Raw genomic sequence first — 24,006 nt, forward strand, 5'->3', positions numbered from 1 at the left:
CGGGAGAGAATGTGGGAGAAAGGGGAAACATCTCGGGCCAGTCGGTCCCCCGCAAGCCAGGCATGGAGGAAGAAGTCAAAGTGGGACACACAGACTGAGAGAAAGGTAAAAAGCCCAGGGCAAAATGTAGATGAACAGAAACAGGTGAAGTCATAAGAGCTAGCGGGACAAGCACAAGATAAGGATGCGCATTCATAACTAATATTCAGTTGTTGTGTCATGATTTGGGAGCTGGCCGGTGGCCCGAAAGAAACCCTGCTACAGCCTATTTCTGTTGGTAAGACTTACATAGGGAATCTAAAGCAACAGTGAAAAATAAACCAAAATTCCAGTCTATTCTCACTTAGCAAGCAAGCAAGATAGTTTTGAAGGATATTTATTTTGTATGTGCACATATGTGCAAGCCATGATGTGTATGTGGAAGTCTGAGGACAGCTTTGGGGAGCTGGTTCTCTCCACACATTTATGTGGGTCTTGAGATGAACTCAGGTCAGCAGAACTGACAGCTGGCTCCTTTACCTGTTGAACCATCTCAAGGGCCTCATGTTCTTATTTGCTTCTAGTATTGGGATAGAAATGGACCCGTGCCCAGGGGTTTCCAGCTGTATTCACTGCCGGACGCCTTCCTAGTGCTTCCTCGGGGATAGAATCTATCCATCAAGAAATTCTAGTTCCAACAAAACAACTTTCAAAACTGACTTAGAAATTAAGACATTCTTAGACAAGCAAACATAGAAAATCCCCTGCAGGATGCCTATTGAAATACTGGCATCCACAAAGGATTCTGACAGTAACCACCTGCACAATTAAGAACATGGATGGGGCTTCTTTTTCTAAATTACTGTTAGTGAATATGACTCTATGGTTTTGCATATTTGTCTACTCTGCCATCTTGCTTAGTAGTTTACCTGCAGGCTTTCTTGGATATTTTATGTCGACGGATTATGTATATAATCTGAAAACAACAACAATGCAAGTGTTTTTGTTTTTCCTTCCCAATTCTTCTACTCACTGTTTCTTTGTTCTTGTCTTACTATACCAGCTGGAAACTCTAGTACACTGAGCAAGAACAGGCACAGCAAGAGTCCTTGTCTTCCTCCTCAACAATGGAAACAATTCCATGAAGTATAGTGTTCAGCTTCTAGCAGGAAAAACTCTGATCGTGGTTTGCTAAATAAGTTATCAGTTTGGTTTTGGTTATTCGATGTGTGTGTGTGTGTGTGTGTGTGTGTGTGTGTGTGTGTGTGTGTGTGTGTTTAAGCCAGAGTCTTGCTATATTGTTCTGGCTGGCCTGGAACTCCTATGTGGCCAGGATCTCTAATTCACCACAATCCTCCTGGCTCAGCCTACCTAGCACAATGGAGTAAAGGAATGAGCTTTCATATACAGCTCTGAAATTACTATAAACAGGACCTGGATCTAATAGGGGAATGTAATGAGCACTTTTTTTTTCATTTTTCGAATGTTAAATCATCCAAGTGTCCTTTCACACCAGGCATCGTGAATCAAAGACACAACAACAAAACTACCTGGAATGGTAGCTTTCTGATAACTCTCTTGGTTTTTGCCACTGTTCTAGCCTGTGTGTGGTCCCTTCCAGAATCAACGCTGGTGACCAAGTATCAGCAGGCACTTGCTCAGAAGCTGCAGGCTCCTGAACTCAGCAAAGTCGTCACTTTAGGGGAGCAGTGTTCAGGCTCTAAATATCTGGGCTGAAAAGGCTAGGACATTTTCTGCACACACTATCAGCATCCACACATGGACCAAATGAGAAGGTTTTGCCATCTTTCCTCTGAGTCTCACTCCCAGGGAGAAGACTTCACCATTTTCTCTATGGCTCTAAGGCTCTAGGATCCTTGACATTCCCATGCCCACGGCAATAACACATTCACTCAGGGCTCCCTTAGAACTGAGGGTTGATGAGAGGGCTTCCTCTGCTCCCCACATTTCATGGACCTTGCTTATAATCTCCCACCCTTCCTGGACCTGCCTTATAACCCACATCCTTCATGATCTACATTATAATCCCCAACCCCTCACAGATCCTCTTCTCTTTATTCTGCAGCTCCTGCAGCCTCATTATGGCTCACTTAATTTTTGGTCTCAATAGACAAAGAGCGTTCCCATGGACAAGCTGCCTACAGAGAAGTCAGCTGTTCATCGGCAGGCCGGCATGAGGTCATTTGTGGAACGAAAGGGAATCTGCTGCTAGCGGTCCTCAACCATTCTGTCTGGGTGTGCAAGACAGGGCAGTGCGGAGCAGGGAAGGCAGGAGCCTGACAACTGTGGGACAGGCACCTGTGCACCACAGAAGCACACTATTCCCACACTCATTCCAGTCCCTGAGAGTAGCTGAGAAGAGGCTGAGAGAGGATTGTAGTAATAAGGGGCGCGGCGGCGGGGCTGCGTCCCCAACACCCCAGCCGCCTGCCCGGCTAGCTTTACCCGAAATAATTACACGGACACTGTATTCTTTTAAACACTGCTTTGGCTCATTTCTACCTAGCCTCTTCTAGGCTAACTCTCGCACCTGGACTAGCCCATTTCTTATCATCTGTATAGCACCGGTCTTACCAGGAAGATTCTAGCCTAAGTCCATCCTGGGTCGGAGCTTCATCGTGTGTGTCTGCCCGGGAGCAGGGCATGGCGTCTCTCTCCTGAGGCGTCTGCTCCGGAGAGGAGAGCTGTCGAGTCTGACCTCACTTCCTCTTCCTCCCGGCATTCTGTTCTGTTTACTCCACCTACCTATGTCCTAACCAATGAAATGGGCCAAAGCAGTTCCTTTTATTTTAAACAATGACCTTCCTCCATCAGAGGATGGTCTGGAGCAATATATATATGACACAAGGTGAACTGTGACGATTATAATAGGGAAACTGTCAGCAATTGTTCAGGTCTATAATCCTAGCACTCAGAGGCTGAGGTCAGTCCAGGCTACCAGATAAGGTCAAAGCCAGCTCATGCTATATACTAAGACTACGGCAAGGAGACAAAAGAGAGAACCCATGGCAGCATTACTGAGCTGGAGACCACTGTAAGAATGAACTAGAATGGATCAGATGGAAGGACTGAAGCGCAAACGTACAGAGTGAGAAAAGGTCCATGCATTCATGAGAAACAACCCAGTGACTAAAATGTGACAGAAGACTGGGAGACGGCCTGACAGATAAAGCACTAGCATGTATGCATGAGGACTTCAGTTCCAATCCCCAGAATCCATGGAAAAGACGAGCAGTCATGGTAGCCCACTGGTTATCCTTGTACTTGGGAGGCAGAGATAGGGGATCCCTGGGGCAAGATGGATAGCTAGACTAGCCAGAATTAGTGAGCTCCAGTTACAGGGGGAGACCTTGCCTCGCTAAATAAGTGGGAAATTATCAAGGAAAACACTCAGTGTCAAGTTTGGGCTTACTACACACACACACACACACACACACACACACACACACACACGCATGTGCCATACTCATGCAAGCACACAACACATATGTATAAATACATACACATGCAAATAAACAAAAGCCAGTTGAAGTGCAAGGAACTCATGCTCCACAGAAGACAGCTCTGCCTAGGATTCAGAGCAGGAAGCATCAGTGAGATCAGCAGACTACAGACAGAAACATACAAGAGGCTCAGTTCACACAGCAGCTGTGGGGAAAAGCCACCAGGCAAGCTGAGAGGCACACCTGGATGGGGCTGCTGTTAGGGATACCACAAGAACCACACTGACATAGACTCTGCAGCCCTCAGAGGCAGGGGAGTCATCGGAGTCAGGCTGGGAGTGTGAGCTGGCAGGAAAGCCCTCCCGTGCATGTGGGCAAGCGGCTCTGAAGAAGCCTGAGTGTAATAAAGTCCTCTGAAGTTTGCAGTCGCTGCCCGTCAGTGATTTGCTGCTAAGTAGTGCTCCCTGGGATCCTGCATCTCTAAAAACACTATTTGCTTTTTATTTAACACTGAACCTTTTGATGTTTTAGAATATAAAAATAGTAAGTGTCTTATTATTTTAAAAGCTTAGGAGAGAAACTAGCCGTATTATTAGGAAAAGAAGATATACGCAGCATAGTCTGTTCAAATATCAAGAGGTGTGACTTTTCAAATTCACATTTCAATCTTTATTTACATAAGACTTTTAGAAATAGTGGGTGTAAATATTAAACCGCCCAAGCCTGGGTAAAATTTTATTGAGAATAACTACAAATAAAGGGAAACTGATTTTTTAAAGTCAGTTTCTGAAATTTAGATGAAAAGAATATTGAGCATTAACCAAAAAAATGATATTTACATATCAATGTAGGTTTTCTGCTCATAGATTCATTTCCTATGAAACTAAAGGAGGCAAGCTTGGGGAATTACAAAGGAAGGGAAAACCCTAAGCAAACAGGTACTGTTGTTCAAACAGAATATTAGCCAAAATGATCCAATCAGGCGCTTGAGCTAATTCTTTTTTTTTTCTTTCCCTTTAAGCCATTCAAGCCAGAACACAACCTCTCAAAGTGTAAGGAATTCACGCTACTTCCAAATCTGCCTCCGATACACAGGAGGAGTTGAAAGCTATATCCCAAGGATGTGGGGTTGGGGCACGAAAGAACCAGTCAATCACCACCAGAGAGGTTATCTGACTACAATGGGGCCACAATTCTCAAAAAGTATGACTTAGCTGTATCCTCGGGTATTTCTGGCAGCCATGGGAATCAACCTAAATAAACTGAACTCAGATGAAGGCATTTTGAATGTGAGCACTGTTCAGAAATACAGCACACATCCGACAGTAAGGCTTTGCAGACCGAGAACAGAGAGTGGCAAAGCACACTCCCCTGGAGGAGGCACGACACTGACGTTGGCTTGTGTATGGGTCTGATGACTCTAGCTACTCAGGTTGGTGCGGATGGCAGCTGCCAGAGCATCGGGTCTGTCTAAGACAGTCAGTGCCTGCCACTGCAGAACCCAGCAGCCAGTCCTGGGTCAGCCGAAGATGTGTGTAAGTTACGGACTCAATCTTTTGCTCATCGGGAACAGCAATTCACTTCTCTGAAGATCTTTGGGGGGCAATCTCCGACACTCAGACTGAGGCACACGCTCATCCGCCTGGTTTCTATGTGGAATTTAAATACAGGTCTATTTTATTACAATATTGAGAGTTCAAATTTAAAATAAAAAACCCAAGAATTATAGAGGTTATCAAAAACATATTAACTTGTTCTTAGAGTAAGTTCAAAATTAATAACAAAGGCATTATTATGCTAATATATGCTTTATGATATTCCGCCTTACAGCGGAGGCTGAAAATTGGCTGGCGGTCTCAGGCCTCCCTTTATTTTGAACTGATGGCGTGAGCACTATGTTTCCTTTAGAAATCTACAATTTATGTAAAGTTTATGGAAACACACTAGAAAAGTTTAAACACACGAGGAAAACCCAATGCTGACTCCTGTTGAGATAATTTAAATAAGGCCATGCTTCTTCCCTAAGACGACCTTCAAGGTCTGTCCTTTAGACACATAGAGGGTCTTCTTTTCCTTGAGGCCACATCTACTCACAGCACCTTCACACATGCGCAGACACACAAATACTGCTTCTTAGTGGGGGTTTTACATTTCTTTGTGATTTCTAGTTCTAAATTTGAAGCTGGAACTTTTTTTTTATTTCAACAGAATGCTAAAAAAAAAGTTCAAATCAGCCTTCAGTTTTATTCACGTATCTCATTCCTTATATATATGATTGCAGATTTTATTAACTGTTCTACAGATCTGATGTTGAAGAACGCTATCATTTCTGTCTCAGTGAGATCACACTTACAGACTCCCCCGCAATACATCTCAGGCAAGGCTGGGCTGAGCTCCTTCCGCCGTTCTGCAGACTCTATTAAATGAACCACAGACATACGTGCATCAGCACAGGGAAACCACGGTTTTATTAAACGAATTCTATGGGCTCGCAGTGGGTTTGGTGGCAAGAGGAAGCACATACCGCTGAGCTCGGCCTCTCCTGGCCACACTCTGGTCGTGGTGCAGGCGGGCCTCGTGTCCGTGGCTCCTGGTCGCCTGTGCTCCAGGACAGCAGGGCACAGGTGCTTACCATGTGGCTGCTGTACTCATGGCCACCAGCTTCTGACCTCCTGCATGCACGTTTCTGAAACACAAAATTTCACTTCAGATGACAACATACAACACTCTGCCTGAATTTATTTTCAGAAAACTTCGGCTCCCAACATAGACCCCTGTGGAGCGGGAAAGTCTTATAGAACGCGTGGGGATGACTTTCAGAACTAACAGCCATCACTTACCTTAACCTTGTTAGTTCAAGAGCTGCCTGTAGTCACCCGGCTTGATAGATTTAAAATAGTCATTTTAAACAATTTTGGCTGAAATTCCTGTAATAAACTATTGTGGCTGGTTTATTGAAAATGTACCAAACCTATAAATTCTGTTCAAGGAACTACTTATATGCTTCAACACATCTTCCTTAGCATCGAGTTGCATTCTTTCTTAACACAGTATGCATGGCTCACTTGTGAATAATTCTCTTACTGGCATGGAAGAACAAATTACTTTTATTGATCTCAGAGTCTGCACACACAGCTCGTAACCAGGTAATGGGGGAAAGTTAACATTTGGCTTCTACATCCACATGAGCTAAAGAAGGTTAATTACGAAGATAGTCCTTCAATACTTCAGAAGAAAGTAATGTCCTAATGCTCCAAGGTACATTCCTAGAGCCACCCTGTCCTGGACAACTCACCAATCTACCCTCAGCCCAGGGCCAGCATGTCCCTCTGGTGGCCACCCAGATGGGCCTGCTTCTGGACACCTGCCAAGCCAGGAAACATTTGCTGCATGGCTCCAGCTGCATGGCTCTAATTACATGGCTCCAGCTGCATGGCTCCAGCTGCATGGCTCCAGCTGCATGGCTCCAGCTGCATGACTCCAACTGCATGACTCCAGCTACATGGCTCTAATTGCATGGCTCCAACTGCATCTACACTCAGTTGTAAATCACTGTCCTTGCCAAGTCAGAGTTTCCCCACCTGTGTTTGTTATCTAGGGTGTCATTTATTTAATAATTCCTAATTTGCTCTTAAAATTTATTTATTCATTGAAAGTTTCAAATATATAGTGTGTTTTAATCATCACCATCTGTATCAATTATTTTTTTATTTCTGTGATAAAACACCACGGACCAAAGCAACTCACAGAAGACTTTATTTGGGGCCTGGCAGTGGTGGCACATGCCTTTAATCCCAGCACTTGGGGGGCCAGAGGAAGGTGGATCTCTGTGACTTCAAGGTCAGCCTGGTCTACAAGAGCTAGTTCCATGACAGGTTCCAAAGCTACAGAGAAACCCTGTCTCAAAAAAAAAAAACAAAAAACAACAGAAGACTTTATTTGGGCTTACAATTCCAGAGGGGGAGAGGCCAAAAGGATGGTGGTAAGAGCCAGAAACTTAGACTACACATTTTTTTTTTCAAGACAGGGTGGGGTCTAATGTCAAACTACAGAGATCCACCTGCTTCTGCCTCCTAAGTGCTAGAATTAAAGACATGCGCCATCATAACCAGATTCCACATTGTTTACCACAAGCATAAACCTTAACATGATGTGTCTTTAAATTCTCAAAGCCTGTCCCCAGAGATACCACCTACAGCAAGGCCATTTTTTCCAATCCTTCCCAAGGAGTTCTACCAGCTGAGGACCAGGTATTCAAACTTAGGAGCCTCCAGGGAGCACTTCTCATTCTAACTATCACATTCCTCTTCTTGGCCCCCATAAGCCTGTGGTCATATTATAATGCAAAACGCAGTTAGTGCAACTTCAAAAGTTCCCATAGGCTTTCAGTCTCAACCCTGTTTAAAAGTCCAATGTCTCTTCTGAGACTAAAGACAAGCTCCTGACTGTAACCCCCTGTAAAATTAAAAAGCAAATGAGATACTTCCAGCATACAGGGGCACAGAATAGACATTACCATTCCAAAAGGGGGGAATATGGGCCTAGTCAAAAACAAGACAAAAACCCAGCAGGCAATCTCCAAATGCTCTAGTTACATGCCTGGTGTTAAAGGGCTTTGATAGCGCGACCCCTCGAGCTTTGCTGTCTGGAGCACCAGCTCTCATCCTCCCACCACTTCTCCCACCAAAACCCTTCTTCTTTCCATGAAATCTCCCGCCAGTTTCCAGGTCTTTGAGGGTAATATGTGTGCACATTTTCATGTGATTTATTTAGGGTTGTTTGCATGCGCATGGGTAGGAAGTTATTTACTGGTGCACAGACACATAGACAGTGGTACACCACTGACAAAAATGACACCTCGCCCCCAACTCCTACGGCCACCATTACCTGCCAATAGTCCCATCAGAGAGTCGGCTTTGTTGAAACCTAGTGGGTTTATTCAAAGAGGAGACATTTCTCCATGGGTACCTGGGATTAAGAACTAGATTTACCACGGGCATTTCCAGAAACTAACCTAGTCCAGAAAACCCTCATAAGTGTGCCTGAAGGTTTGTCTGATTCCACATCCTGTCAAATTGACAATCAACACTAACCATCAAGTACCGAGGCAAAAAGTCAAAACAGGAAGAGACATGGCCTCTCCCATCACATTAAGGAAATCACACTATGTCCAGGACAACGTCTGCGGAAAAGAAAGACAGGCTCAACACCAGGAAATCCATGAGCACCATTCGTGTTAGTTTTCACAAGGAAACAGTAACACGATTATCTCCAGAGAGACTCAAACTAGTTTGAAATGTAAACATCATTCAGGACAAATCAAAAACAAAGAACACTAAACTAGAATAGGAAGCAAACGTGTTGCGTTCTTCTTTTCGTGTTAATCGACGTCTTATTGATGTGCCTGTGTGAGTTCTGGCGCACCTCACGCTTGCAGCTGCCCAGAGACCCCTGACGGTGGCAGCACAGGCAGCCGGGAGCTGCTGAGAGGAAGGTTAGAGGCATGCACCACCACACCTGCTGGCTCAGAGAACTTAACCTGCTTTTTGGCAGTGGGAGAAGGATGTTTGTTTTTTTTTAAATAAAGTCTTGCGTGGCTAGCCTTGAACTGGCTATGTAGCCAAGAATGACTTTGAACTGATTTTCCTGCCTCTGCCCCAGCAGTGCTGAGGATACAGATAAGTGCCCCGGGCCAGCTCAGAACACTCTTCAGGGCACAAACTACAGAAGAACTAATTCTAAAGGTCTCCTGTTCTTAGATAAGATGATTGGAGACTACAAAGACGAGAGTTCTCCCTAAGTTAATTTGAAAATTCTACTTAATCCCAGCAAACATACTAACAAGCTATTAATATTTCATGAGTAACACGAATAGCTACTAAAGAGCACATGGAGGGAAAAAAGGTCAGAAGCACACTGGGAAGGAAAACACTCTGTATAATGATAGTGGGTGGGGACTTGTGCCAAAACTGGCAAGCAAACAATGACAGCCTTGGTAAGAAATTACCAACAGTGCAAGAGGGGCCCTACTGTCTTGAGGATAACCAACAGCTGTTTAGTTAGACTATGGCCCACTCAATAGGAGAGGATTCATTTTTGGTACTGTAAACCTAGCCAACTACTTGGCTAAAGAGGGTATTTAAGAGTATTTTAAATGGCCTAGCATAACCTCTGGTCATGTTTCTGGATTTGAAATGTCCCAAATTATGAAAATGTTTTACAAGTAAACATAATTCTCTCAATATAAAAACTCTTCTAGAATCACATAGCTGCACAACACACAGCACAGGAAACAAACGTAGGCTGACTTATTACATGAATCTGTTTCTAGTCTGTGTCCCAAGTGGACCCTCAGCCTAGAAAGGCTGGCCTTTCTAAACTTATCCCCCAAAGGACAGCTGTGGAATCCCCACCACTTCATTAAACTGATTGGTGATGGCCCAGAGTTGCCTTTCAACCACGAGTCCACATTGACCTGTCCAGCAAGACACAGTAGACCCACAATGATGTACGTGGCCCCGCCCCATTGCTCTCCAGCCCTTCTAGCATGCAACCCTTTGCCAAGACCCTGGGAAAGCAACTAATTCTCGCTTTCTGCAAACGTGGAGAACAAAGCAATGTTTATCTCTCCTTAAATTCTTTTTTTTTTATTTTTATTTTTCGAGACAGGGTTTCTCCGTAGCTTTTGGTTCCTGTCCTGGAACTAGCTCTTGTAGACCAGGCTGGCCTCAAACTCACAGAGATCCGCCTGCCTCTGCCTCCCGAGTGCTGGGATTAAAGGCGTGCGCCACCACCGCCCGGCTTTAAATTCTAATCTATGTATCAGAAAGCCTTATGTCCTTTCAGTTGTTGTTCTCAAACGTTTTCCCTGGTGTGTGTGGGGGTGGGGTGGGGGGGATTCTCTTTATCTGCCTCTGTTTTCACTGATGCCCCCAAAAGGAATAAATAAATCCAGCAACTATACGTACATTTAAAAAAAAAAGCAAATAGACCAATTCCACAGAGTTCAAAGTCCAGAAAACCCTCCAAATTATATGGAAAGTTGTCACCCAAATCACTGGGTTATAAATGGACTCTTCAAAAATTCATTTATTTTATGCATATGAGTGTTTTTTTTCTGCATGTATGTGCACCATTTGTGTCCCTAGTGCCTGGAGAGTTCAAAAAGGGCTTCAAATCCGCTGAAACTAGAGTTACCACGGGTGACAGGAACTGAATCTGGGTCCTCTGCAAGAACAAGGGCCTTAACCACTGAGCCAGCTGTCAAGCCACCGCCTTCATCTTAAAGACAAAGATTTTGCTATGCATCCTCTGCCGGCCTAAACTCAGAGCAATCCTCCTGCTTTAGCCTCTAAGTGACGGGCTATAGATAAATGCCAGCACATCTGATCATAATGTAAGTTATCTGGATAATTGGGTAGTAATTGGAAAAAGAAAAACACTACCAAAACCTTTATCTCCTTCTTCCTCTCTCTCTTCCTCTCTCTCTTCCTCTCTCTCTCTCTCTCTAGTTCTCTCTCTCTCTCGGTTTTGGTTTTTTAAGACAGGATCTCACTATGTACATCTTGCTGATCTGGAACTCACCATAGAGATCAGGCTGGCCTCCAACTCACTTAGACCTACCAGCCTCTGCCTCCCAAGTGATGGAATTAAAAGGTGTGTAACTACTACACCTGGCTTTGATGTCATATTTAAAAATAAACTAATGGGGCTAGAGAGATTATTGGCTAAGAGCACTGGCTGCTCTTCCAGAGGAGCCGAGTTCAATTCCTAGCACCCACAAGGCAGTTCACCACCATCTGCAGCTTCAGGGGATCCCACACCCTCTTCTGATCTCTGCATCAGATAGCACAGGGTGTACCTACATACATACATAAGACAGACAGGCTAGGAAAGTAGCAAACATAAAAAAACACCCGAGTGACTAGCTCCATAACCACAGTAAAGGGAAATATTTTCTAACTGAAACTCAAACCAGAAGGCAAAAAAAGCAACACTGATGCATCTGACTACATATAAACAAGAAGATCTTTAGAACAAAGCAAAACAAGCAGCCCAGCAGTAGGAAGCCGAGGCAGGATGATCAACCGGAGTTCAACTCAGAGTACAGCCTGTGCTACAGAGTAAGACTGTGTCTCAAAAACTTAAAACAAGGGATGGGGAGATGGCTCAGCAGTTTAGACCACTGTCTGCTCTTCCAGAGGACCTGGGCTTCAGTTCCAGTGGATCCAATGCTCTCTTCTGACCTCTACAGGCACCACAGAGACATGGAGGCAAACCACCCATACACAAAATAGAAATTAATAGCTCTGAAGGAAAAAAAGACTAAAGGAAGTCTTTCCAAGAAGTTAAAGATACCTGAAAAAAAAAAAAGAAGAAGAAGAAAATATCTGGAGCATGTGCTATGAAGGCTCCTGATCCTCATATGGGAAACTTGTAAAAGCTGAGGAACAAGCTGCGCATGCATAGTGCTGTACACCTGCAATCCCAGCTGCTGGGAGGGAGAGGCAGGAGGGTCAGGAGTCAAGGCCGGCTTAGCCTGCATTAGAGGAGGCATATTGCAAAATCCAAAAGCCATGAAAAAGCAAAAATTAGTGGCACCACCTCCATGAACAAAAGACAGATGCTGTTGAGAAGCCATCACACAGCAGTTGTGACAGAGTGCTCAGTTAAACACACCCATTTCGGCGACTTCTTTGTCAAGCTTATTAGATGACAAAATGACTGGAGCATTAGTGGGCGTGTCTTTGGAGGTGTCCGTGATGGTATTCCCAGAGAGGATTAGCTGAGGGGGTGGTACCATTCTAAGAGCTGGGGTCCTGGACTGAAGAAAAAGGAAAAAGGGAAAAGTGGGCTGAGCACCAGGATTCACCCCTACTTCCTGTGAACACAGCATTAAGAATAGTTACTAATACATTCATATTTAGAAAAATGCAAATGAAGCTAATATCAAGAAATCATCTGTCATTCATCAGCCTGGAACAACTTTTCAAATGTGACATGGCCCTATAGACAACAAGCATCTCCTATGGTGCTGGAAGGAAGAGGTGAGAAAATATGGTGAAGCCATGGGAACCCAGAAATTCTACCTCTGACCCCCATCCCCCACCCAGCTACCCAAAGACACATTTCTGGTACTGGAATGACTGCTGCCCACTCCTAGCTTCTCATGGGTCTGACGTAGAGGTACCAAGACATAAAAGTGAGTGTGCATGCATGTCTACAGTATGACATGGAGGTAAAGAGACACACACATGAGTGAGCATGCATGTCTACAGTATGACATGGAGGTAAAGAGACACACACATGAGTGAGCATGCATGTCTACAGTATGACATGGAGGTAAAGAGACACACACATGAGTGTATGCATGTCTACAGTATGACATGGAGGCAGGAGACACACACATGAGTGAGCATGCGTGTCTACAGTATGACGTGGAGGTAAAGAGACACACACATGAGTGAGCATGCATGTCTACAGTATGACATGGAGGTAAAGAGACACACACATGAGTGAGCATGCATGTCTACAGTATGACATGGAGGCAGGAGACACACAGATGAGTGAGCATGCATGTCTACAGTATGACATGGAGGTAAAGAGACACACACATGAGTGTATGCATGTCTACAGTATGACATGGAGGTAAAGAGACACACACATGAGTGACATGCATGTCTACAGTATGACGTGGAGGCAGGAGACACACACATGAGTGAGCATGCATGTCTACAGTATGACATGGAGGTAGAGAGACACACACATGAGTGAGCATGCATGTCTACAGTATGACATGGAGGTAGAGAGACACACACATGAGTGAGCATGCATGTCTACAGTATGACATAGAGGCAGGAGACACACAGATGAGTGAGCATGCATGTCTACAGTATGACATGGAGGTAGAGAGACACACACATGAGTGAGCATGCATGTCTACAGTATGACATGGAGGTAAAGAGACACACACATGAGTGTATGCATGTCTACAGTATGACATGGAGGTAAAGAGACACACACATGAGTGAGCATGCATGTCTACAGTATGACATGGAGGTAAAGAGACACACACGAGTGTATGCATGTCTACAGTATGACGTGGAGGTAAAGAGACACTCACATGAGTGAGCATGCATGTCTACAGTATGACGTGGAGGCAGGAGACACACAGATGAGTGAGCATGCATGTCTACAGTATGACATGGAGGCAGGAGACACACACATGAGTGAGCATGCATGTCTACAGTATGACATGGAGGCAGGAGACACACACATGAGTGAGCATGCATGTCTACAGTATGACATGGAGGTAAAGAGACACACACATGAGTGAGCATGCATGTCTACAGTATGACGTGGAGGCAGGAGACACACACATGAGTGAGCATGCATGTCTACACTATGACATGGAGGTAAAGAGACACACACATGAGTGAGCATGCATGTCTACAGTATGACATGGAGGTAAAGAGACACACACATGAGTGAGCATGCATGTCTACAGTATGACATGGAGGTAAAGAGACACACACATGAGTGAGCATGCATGTCTACAGTATGACGTGGAGGCAGGAGACACACACATGAGTGAGCATGCATGTCTACAGTATGACATGGAGGTAAAGAGACACACACATGAGTGTATGCATGTCTACAGTATGACATGGAGGTAAAGAGACACACACATGAGTGAGCATGCATGTCTACAGTATGACGTGGAGGCAGGAGACACACACATGAGTGAGCATGCATGTCTACAGTATGACATGGAGGCAGGAGACACACACATGAGTGAGCATGCATGTCTACAGTATGACATGGAGGCAGGAGACAGACACATGAGTGAGCATGCATGTCTACAGTATGACATGGAGGCAGGAGACACACACATGAGTGAGCATGCATGTCTACAGTATGACATGGAGGCAGGAGACACACACATGAGTGAGCATGCATGTCTACAGTATGACATGGAGGTAAAGAGACACACACATGAGTGAGCATGCATGTCTACAGTATGACGTGGAGGCAGGAGACACACACATGAGTGAGCATGCATGTCTACAGTATGACATGGAGGTAAAGAGACACACACATGAGTGAGCATGCATGTCTACAGTATGACATGGAGGTAAAGAGACACACACATGAGTGAGCATGCATGTCTACAGTATGACATGGAGGTAAAGAGACACACACATGAGTGAGCATGCATGTCTACAGTATGACATGGAGGTAAAGAGACACACACATGAGTGAGCATGCATGTCTACAGTATGACGTGGAGGCAGGAGACACACACATGAGTGAGCATGCATGTCTACAGTATGACATGGAGGTAAAGAGACACACACATGAGTGTATGCATGTCTACAGTATGACATGGAGGTAAAGAGACACACACATGAGTGAGCATGCATGTCTACAGTATGACGTGGAGGCAGGAGACACACACATGAGTGTATGCATGTCTACAGTATGACATGGAGGCAGGAGACACACACATGAGTGAGCATGCATGTCTACAGTATGACATGGAGGCAGGAGACACACAGATGAGTGAGCATGCATGTCTACAGTATGACATGGAGGCAGGAGACACACACATGAGTGAGCATGCATGTCTACAGTATGACATGGAGGTAAAGAGACACACACATGAGTGAGCATGCATGTCTACAGTATGACATGGAGGCAGGAGACACACACATGAGTGAGCATGCATGTCTACAGTATGACATGGAGGCAGGAGACACACACATGAGTGAGCATGCATGTCTACAGTATGACATGGAGGCAGGAGACACACACATGAGTGAGCATGCATGTCTACAGTATGACATGGAGGCAGGAGACACACACATGAGTGAGCATGCATGTCTACAGTATGACATGGAGGCAGGAGACACACACATGAGTGAGCATGCATGTCTACAGTATGACATGGAGGCAGGAGACACACACATGAGTGAGCATGCATGTCTACAGTATGACATGGAGGCAGGAGACACACACATGAGTGAGCATGCATGTCTACAGTATGACATGGAGGCAGGAGACACACACATGAGTGAGCATGCATGTCTACAGTATGACATGGAGGCAGGAGACACACACATGAGTGAGCATGCATGTCTACAGTATGACATGGAGGCAGGAGACACACAGATGAGTGAGCATGCATGTCTACAGTATGACATGGAGGCAGGAGACACACACATGAGTGAGCATGCATGTCTACAGTATGACATGGAGGTAAAGAGACACACACATGAGTGTATGCATGTCTACAGTATGACATGGAGGTAAAGAGACACACACATGAGTGAGCATGCATGTCTACAGTATGACGTGGAGGCAGGAGACACACACATGAGTGAGCATGCATGTCTACAGTATGACATGGAGGCAGGAGACACACACATGAGTGAGCATGCATGTCTACAGTATGACATGGAGGCAGGAGACACACACATGAGTGAGCATGCATGTCTACAGTATGACATGGAGGCAGGAGACACACACATGAGTGAGCATGCATGTCTACAGTATGACATGGAGGTAAAGAGACACACACATGAGTGAGCATGCATGTCTACAGTATGACGTGGAGGCAGGAGACACACACATGAGTGAGCATGCATGTCTACAGTATGACATGGAGGCAGGAGACACACAGATGAGTGAGCATGCATGTCTACAGTATGACATGGAGGCAGGAGACACACACATGAGTGAGCATGCATGTCTACAGTATGACATGGAGGTAAAGAGACACACACATGAGTGTATGCATGTCTACAGTATGACATGGAGGTAAAGAGACACACACATGAGTGAGCATGCATGTCTACAGTATGACGTGGAGGCAGGAGACACACACATGAGTGAGCATGCATGTCTACAGTATGACATGGAGGCAGGAGACACACACATGAGTGAGCATGCATGTCTACAGTATGACATGGAGGCAGGAGACACACAGATGAGTGAGCATGCATGTCTACAGTATGACATGGAGGCAGGAGACACACACATGAGTGAGCATGCATGTCTACAGTATGACATGGAGGTAAAGAGACACACACATGAGTGAGCATGCATGTCTACAGTATGACATGGAGGCAGGAGACACACAGATGAGTGAGCATGCATGTCTACAGTATGACATGGAGGCAGGAGACACACACATGAGTGAGCATGCATGTCTACAGTATGACATGGAGGCAGGAGACACACACATGAGTGTATGCATGGATGCACCCCAGATGGTTTACAGCATCCAAGAGCAAGGAGCTCAATGTTCACCGTGCCCAACACTACCATTTTGGTGTCTAAATGCCATTCAAGAAGGAGCAGAGAAAACACAAGAGAAGCCTACATGTTTTTTTTATAAAAGTGTTATTTACACTTATTTACATTTATTTTTCTATTTTGAGGAGTGCAAATGCCATGGCACTCATGTGGAAGTCAGGGTGCAACTCGCAGGAGCAGCCTTCTTTGTAGGCTCCTATAGTGAGATTTTATCTGTGTTTTCATAAAGCTTGCCTGAAGATTGGAGTGCGTGCAGAGCTAAGCCACTAGGGCGGGGAGTAGTGACACACACCACACCTTTAATCCCAGGACTCAAGGCCACTCTGGGCTACAGGAGATGAATCTGTCTAAAGAGAGAAACAGAACTCACACAAAGGTGTTCCCAGCACTCCGGAGTCACAGACCTTTAATCCCAGCACTAGGGAGGTGGAGACAACTAGACGAGCTTCGTCAAAAGATGCTAGAACCTGGGGGGGGGGGGGGGGGGTTCAATGAGTAGCACAATTAGGCTGGCTCAAATAATGACCTTCCCATCTCTGTCTCCTAGAATATTGGGAGTGCATGCGTGTGCCACCAGACCCAGCTGCAAAAGGGTTTTCTAATGAAAACCATCCAGGGAGCATGTTGCCAGTGGCATACATCCATGAGTCTAGAAACACTGACTTAACCCAAATTGTTTTCCATAATTGCAAGCCATCAAATCTAAATTTTCCTTTCTGACCAACCTGAAATGGGCACAGCCCCTCCTGTTGGTCATCACCATCCTCTCAATGTTCCAAGAGGTTATCCTTGGATAGTTCCAAGCAAGCATCTCTGCACTCTCTTGCTCTGTTTTGAGACTATTCCTTGGCGTCTTTCCACTCTGGATCACTTTCTAAATGGTCTGGGTTCCATTTAAAACAAACCCCACAAAACACTTTCACTACCATACAACCATGGAAGGAGAAGGAGCAGAGGCCACACGCTGTGATTTGACCATTGTGTTTCTACAGAAGACACTGCCAGTGACTACATCCCACAGCAGGTCCAAGCCAAGTGTGCCTTCTCCATGTTTCCACACGAAACAACTCCTACTGCTGGTCTTATTAAGTCTCATCATCATTATCTTCCTTTTTTAATTTAACTATAGGCTTTCTAACACATACTCATTAAACTCGATTTCCATTTTGTCTTCTACTTTTTATTTATTTTGTGTATATGCACCTGGGGGTATCCATAAAGACATATGCACGTGTCTGCGGAGGGCAGAGGCCAACTCTGGGTACTACTTCTCAGGAACACCCTTCACTTTATTTTTTTGAGATAGGGTCTCTCAATTGGCTTGGAGCTTATCCATTCGCCTCGCTTGAGTAAGCTCTGGGACTATCTCTGCATTCCCAACACTAGGACTGCAAGCACATGCCCCCACCCCCAGATTTTTTATGAGAGTTCTGGGAACTGAGCTCAGGTCCTCATGTTTGCAAGGCAAGCGCTTTGCCATCTCCGGCCTCCATGTCATAGTCTAACCTAACAAACTATTTGCAACCCTTACTCTGCTATGCCTATTTCCTCGAGGATTTTGCAAGCCTTCTGCATTGTTAGACAAAAGCTTTAAGAGGACAAGATTAAGCTCTGAATCTCTGGTTGTTTTGGGTTCTGCTCAATTTTTACAATGGAGAAAGATACCCAATGTGTGATGGCTGGAATGAGAATGTCCCCATAGGTTCCGATATCTGAGTACTTGGTCCCCTGTTGGTGGTGATGTCTGGAAAGGTAGGAGGTCTGGCCTTGCTGCAAGTATGTCACTGGGTCCAAGCTTTGAAAATTTAAAGACTCAATCACTTCCTGTTCACCCTCTGCTTCATGCCCGCCACTCAAGATATAAGCTCTTTGCTTCTAGCTCTTGCCACTTGCTGCCATGCCTCCCCACCATGATGGACCCTGTTCCTCTGGAACTATAAGCTAAAAACGCCTTCTTTTCCTTAAGTTTCTTTGGCATGGTATGTAATCACAGCAACAGAAATTAACTAATACGCTGTTTCTTTAAGATCAGATTGCTGTCAACTCTCAATACTCTGGGCTAGTGTGGGACCATTACTATTCCTCATGCTATCTGCATACATGTTTTCATTTCTATGGTAGTAACATAGTCAGCAGCAATAGCATCTCCCTTGGTCTTCTTTCAGCAAATGGACTTACTAGAACAGGGAGCAGAAGGATAAACGTGAACCGGAACTTACATTTCACCAACAAAAGTCAGGGTACAACAGGTTGTGTGTGGCAAAGCTTCAGCTACAGAAAGGCAGCAGACTTGTGAACCCCCACAGTGATGAGCCAACATTCTTTAGGTGGCTCAGGTGGTGGTCCAGGAGAAAAGGAAAAGCCTACTCTGATACCACGGTGGGTGGGTATCCTCTGGGGCATGAGGCCATGATGTATGTGGTGGCCCTCAGCCATCAGACTGGATAAATTACTCTCTATTGTTTATGAACAGCTCATCACAAGTGACACTGGTCCACAGGCTCGTGTGGCCAACAGTCCAGTTGTCAAGGCCTGCCTTGAGCCTTAGGACACCGGCTGCCGCTGGAGCACTAATGCTGGCCCTACTAGAGCTGAGCGCTTCATTCTCTCTGCTCCCTTCCGGAGAGATCTGTCAGCTTTCGTGAAGGCAGATGAAGATTTACCACCAAACTAAAAAGACACTTCACTATATAAACAAAATTAAAATCCCAAGTAGACACGAAGACCCCATTACTTAACAGTAATTGAAGCAGATCAAGTGAACAGCGGCCTCGTGTGAGCACGGCTGAATCCGGGGCTGAGCTGAGCAGACACTTCTTCAGACAAGGCATGAATTAAAATAAAAGTCATGATCCTGCTGCCTCAATGATGGGGCAAAGTTGGGACAGGCCTCAGAATGTCCAGCTGCTCTCCCTGCGGAGGAAGGGTCACTTCTTTGTTGATGTGGATACTTCCTTTATTGGAAGTGATGGGCCCAAATGACCTTAATGAATTAAGAGTCCAGAGGGAGGAGGGGGTTAAGACTTAGCAATTTGCCAGAAATGAGATTCAAAAGCATAGCTTCTGAGCTGACAAGATGAGCCCTTCCAGAAACCAGATGGGACATGACCCTGGTACTCCTGGAAAGGCAACAGGAACTGAGGATCCAGGAGCCCACACAGCAGCTTCTTTGTGGGGATGGTTCTGGATAACGGAGCACTTTCCAAAGTCCGCCTTCCTACTCTAACTAAATGCTAGAAGAGTGGATTGAATGCAAAATGGGAGAGGTTCTTTGAACTATCCAATGGGAGAGCACTGCATAGTCTCTGTTGTCAGCAGAAGGCGGCCATGGCACACTCCTGACCATCACACCCCCAGCTGCAGCACTTGCACGTGTTAGTGTGACTCAGCGAGAGTGACATATGCATAGTATAAACCAGAAAACCAAGCCAGGCGTGGTGGTGCACGTCTTTAATCCTGGCACCTCAGAGGCAGAGGCAGGGGGTCTTCTGTGAGTTCAAGGCCGGCTTGGTCTACATAGTAAGGCACTATCTCAAAAAAAAATTAATTAAAATTAAAAAATAAGAAAACCAGGAAGAGTCATTAGCAATCAGTAATACACTGATGCTAAGTCCACAAGAAAACATATTTTATATAAAAAATAAACACAAAAGAAGTAACTTAATCTTCCAGGCATGTGGTGTACACATGTATCCCAGCACTAGGGAGGGAAGGCAGGGAGATCCCAAGTCAAGACCAGCCTGGGCGACACAGTGGCCCGGACCCTGGATTAGTTAGAAACCACACCCAAACACCTGTTTTCACAGAGAGACCCTTCATTAAGTGGGAAGAAAAGTTAAAGTGGCTGCTTCCTGACTCGGGCAGAAGACCAGCAGCAAATAACTTGGCAGCTGTAATTTTTAAGAGAAGAAGGGGACGTCTGTGTTAGAATGTTAGAGGTGGTAGCAGAGGAGATAGAGGACCAGGGAGTAGAGTAGAAGGGGACACAGGAAAGGAGGCAGGGGTATTTGTCCTGGAGGGACAAAGGACGGTCCCTAGACAGAGAGGAGACAAACAGGGCCCATAGGCATAGGGGGCTTATGAAGGTAAAATGGGAAACCCTGTGCTAGGATGAGGTGTTTAATTTTTATTGGGCATATTAATTAGGTGAGTCAAAGGGGTCTTTTGATTGCTGGACTTTAATACTTTGATAGCTAGACCTTGGCGGTCAGCCTCAGGGAAAGGAAGAGGTGAAAAAAGGGAACAGACCTTAGTGGTTGGCCAGCTTTAGGGAATGTAATCTAACAGCTTTCAGCTCCCAGAGGGAAGGTGGGAGAAGGGCAAGGCCTGTGACAGCCACAGGCTCTAATGAGATAGTGTCCCTTCACAGGGAGGGAGACACAGTTTTTAGGAGAACAGGGTGCTAAGAGGACTCCCTTTCAAATGTAAAAAGATAGACTGAGGACCTGTTACTTGACACATGCTGAAACCAACCCAATACAGATCAGATAAGAATGAATAGTAAAGCCAGGTAAGCAGCAGGAACTGGTAATCCTAGCAACTAGAAGGCTGAAGCAGGAGTTCAGTGCCAGCCTGGGACACATCAAAAGGCTTTACATCAATCAATCAATCAAACAAACAAACAAACAAACAAACTGGGACTTCAGAGGTGGCTCAGAGGTTCTGGGATATGGTGTCTTAAATAAGAATGGTCCCTGTCTGCTCATCTGTTTGAAGGCTGAGTCATCGGGGAGCAGCACTACTAGAAGGTGTGTCCTTGTTGGGGTAGGTGTGGCCTTACTAGAGGAAGTGCCACTGGGGGTGAGTTTTGAGGTTTCGAGGCCCTACACCAGGCCCAGGAGCTCTCTCTCTCCTTGTGGCCTGATGATCAGGGTACAGACTGCTCAGCTACTTCTCCATGCTACTCCCATGCTTCTCACCATGATGCTAACTGACTTAACCTCTGACACTGTAAGCCAGCCCCAATTAAATGTTTTGTTTTGTTTTTATAAGAGTTGTTGCAGTCATGGTGTCTCTTCACAGCAATAGAACATGGACACCAGGTTTGAGTCCCAGCACCCGCATGGAGGCTCACAATCGAAGGGACCAGGGCCAATTGTTTCTGTCCAGGAGCCAGTTTGCTAAGACCATTGCCCCATATTACCCCACCATCCTATGATGACTCAGACCGGGCTTCAACCAGACCCTCAGGAAGTGCATCCAGTCAGGTAGCCCATCAGGATCCCACCTGCTCACAAGCAAGAACTTCCAGTTCTTGCTAGTTCCAGTCAAACTGACCCCTGACACAGCAGACAGACAGCTGACACCACAAGCACATTTGCCGACCAGATGTCATGAGCCAACCATAAGGTGATTCCTGTACCAGTAAGGGTCTATACCCAATTACTTCAAAGTACACTTCAGCACAGCTGCAATTCCCTTAAGCAGGCTTAAAAGGGATTGCCTTACTCTCCCCTGTGGTGGACACCATTTTGGGTGAACCCCAACATGTTAGTTTTTCTGTCCTGAGAATAAAGCTGCTCTCTGCAATTGCTTATCAGGTGCCTTCTGGCCATTCGGAGTGACCTAAGGACCCTATAGCCACTATCTGTAACTCCAGTTCTGGGGATCCAATGTCCTCTTCTGTCTTCTGACCTCAGCAGATAACAGGCATGTTCAGGGTACACAGACATACGTGCAAAAAGGCTGGAGGGAGGCAGGGGCAGCAGACCAGAGCCCTGACAGAGATTAGACCATAATTTCACTTCACTAGAATGGGACAGAGCTGAGCAAGCAGGTCTCATGAAAACCACAATTTATGAGTGACCATCAACAAGCACCCCCACAAGCCCTTCTGCTGAATCAGCAAGCACCCCCAAAAGCCCTTCTGCTAGCTCAGCAGATGCCCCCAAGACTTCTGCAGGCTAACGATAGCTTTCCCTACCCTGCTGCTGGAAGGTCCCCAACCACCAGGACCTTCCAATCAGGCCCCATACTAGTCTTTCCTCCACCAATCAACCCCAGGTTAATCCCTCCTCTCTGGAATTCTCCAAACTCTGCTTAAAAGGAGCTTGTGACCTTCTTTGGGGGTTGCTCTTTTGCCACCCCAATGCTAAAATCAATAAAACACTCGTGTTATTGCATACATGGTTGTTGGTCTTCTTTGGGGGCTTTTCTCAGATCCTAACACATTCAGGCAAAACACTCCTAAATAGAAAATAAAAATAAATCCTTTTTTAAAGTTAACTTAATAATATGTAAATTAAGCTTTTTCTTTAATGAGCAAAAGACGTAAATAGGCTGTTTACAAAAAAAAAAAGGATCTGAGGACACAATATCAAATCTCTCTAAATTCTCATTCTTACACTCCTAGATCAGCGCAGCTCTCAGATCTCAGCAGAGAAATGTCTACGCAGAGGATGCTGGGTAACATGGAAACTCACAGCTGGTTGAAGCTCAGCCACAGATGGGGCAGGCCTGCCCACCAAGGCTAAATTTAGGGTCACTGTGGGAAAAGGGCAGAAAGATTATCAGAGCCAAGGGTCCAGGAAGACCAGAGTGAGACAGAGCCTTCTGGACACGACAGGGCCACTGTACTCAAGAGCTCACAGCGGCTGTTGGTGCCCACACCCCAGCCAGCCCATCAACACTTTAGCATGGCATAAGAAGGGGTTATGTGAATCCCTAGCCCTACCTGAGGACACCTGATGGCTTCTGGGAGTATAAGAGTCAGGTTATCAGGGGCTGCACACTTAAAGAAAACTGACACCACATTCATCCAACAACATGGTCTTGAGCACTCTAAGAGAACTCAGAAGAAGCAAGCTGCAGTCCAGATAAGGAAACAGATCACACAACTACGAGAGCTTTCTGTTTGGGTTTGGTTTCCCTGAGACTTAGTATTCCTCTGCAGCTCAGGCAGGCCTTGAACTCATAGTGATCCTTCTGCCTCAGCCTCCCAACTGCTGGAATCACGGGTTGCTTTTTCTCTTTTTCATTGGCGTGCATGAATTGTACAAAATACTGCATTTTGTTATGACACACCTGAATTCTAGTTTTTCCTAAATAAATGACGCTTTGGAAACATCGGCGATCTGATATTCTTCTAGGCCTCCTTCATTTCTTTGCAGCTAAACACATGTGCTCTCCAAGCCAGTCAGACCAGGAGGTGTTTCCAGAATACCTACTGTGCACCTCTTCCTGGTGCTGAGCACCTGATAACAAAAGAAGTCAATCCACAGTCCTTCCAGGGTGGCTGCTGAGTACG

At 45.5% G+C, this 24,006-nt stretch overlaps 1 protein-coding gene across 1 annotated transcript in view; it reads right to left on the reverse strand.

The window, feature by feature from the left end:
* The window catches only part of C5H10orf143 (chromosome 5 C10orf143 homolog), a 37,560-nt gene that overhangs the window by 3,528 nt on the left and 10,026 nt on the right, over nt 1–24,006 (reverse strand). The window contains exons 2-3 of the mRNA XM_075972606.1: nt 5,968–6,129; nt 5,797–5,859 (exon numbers count right to left, since the gene is read on the reverse strand). Coding sequence (XP_075828721.1) covers nt 5,797–5,859; nt 5,968–6,129 — 225 coding nt within the window. The remainder of the gene's footprint in view (nt 1–5,796; nt 5,860–5,967; nt 6,130–24,006) is intronic.

Source organism: Microtus pennsylvanicus, chromosome 5 (assembly GCF_037038515.1).
Source record: "Microtus pennsylvanicus isolate mMicPen1 chromosome 5, mMicPen1.hap1, whole genome shotgun sequence".
Taxonomy (NCBI): Eukaryota; Metazoa; Chordata; class Mammalia; order Rodentia; family Cricetidae; genus Microtus; species Microtus pennsylvanicus.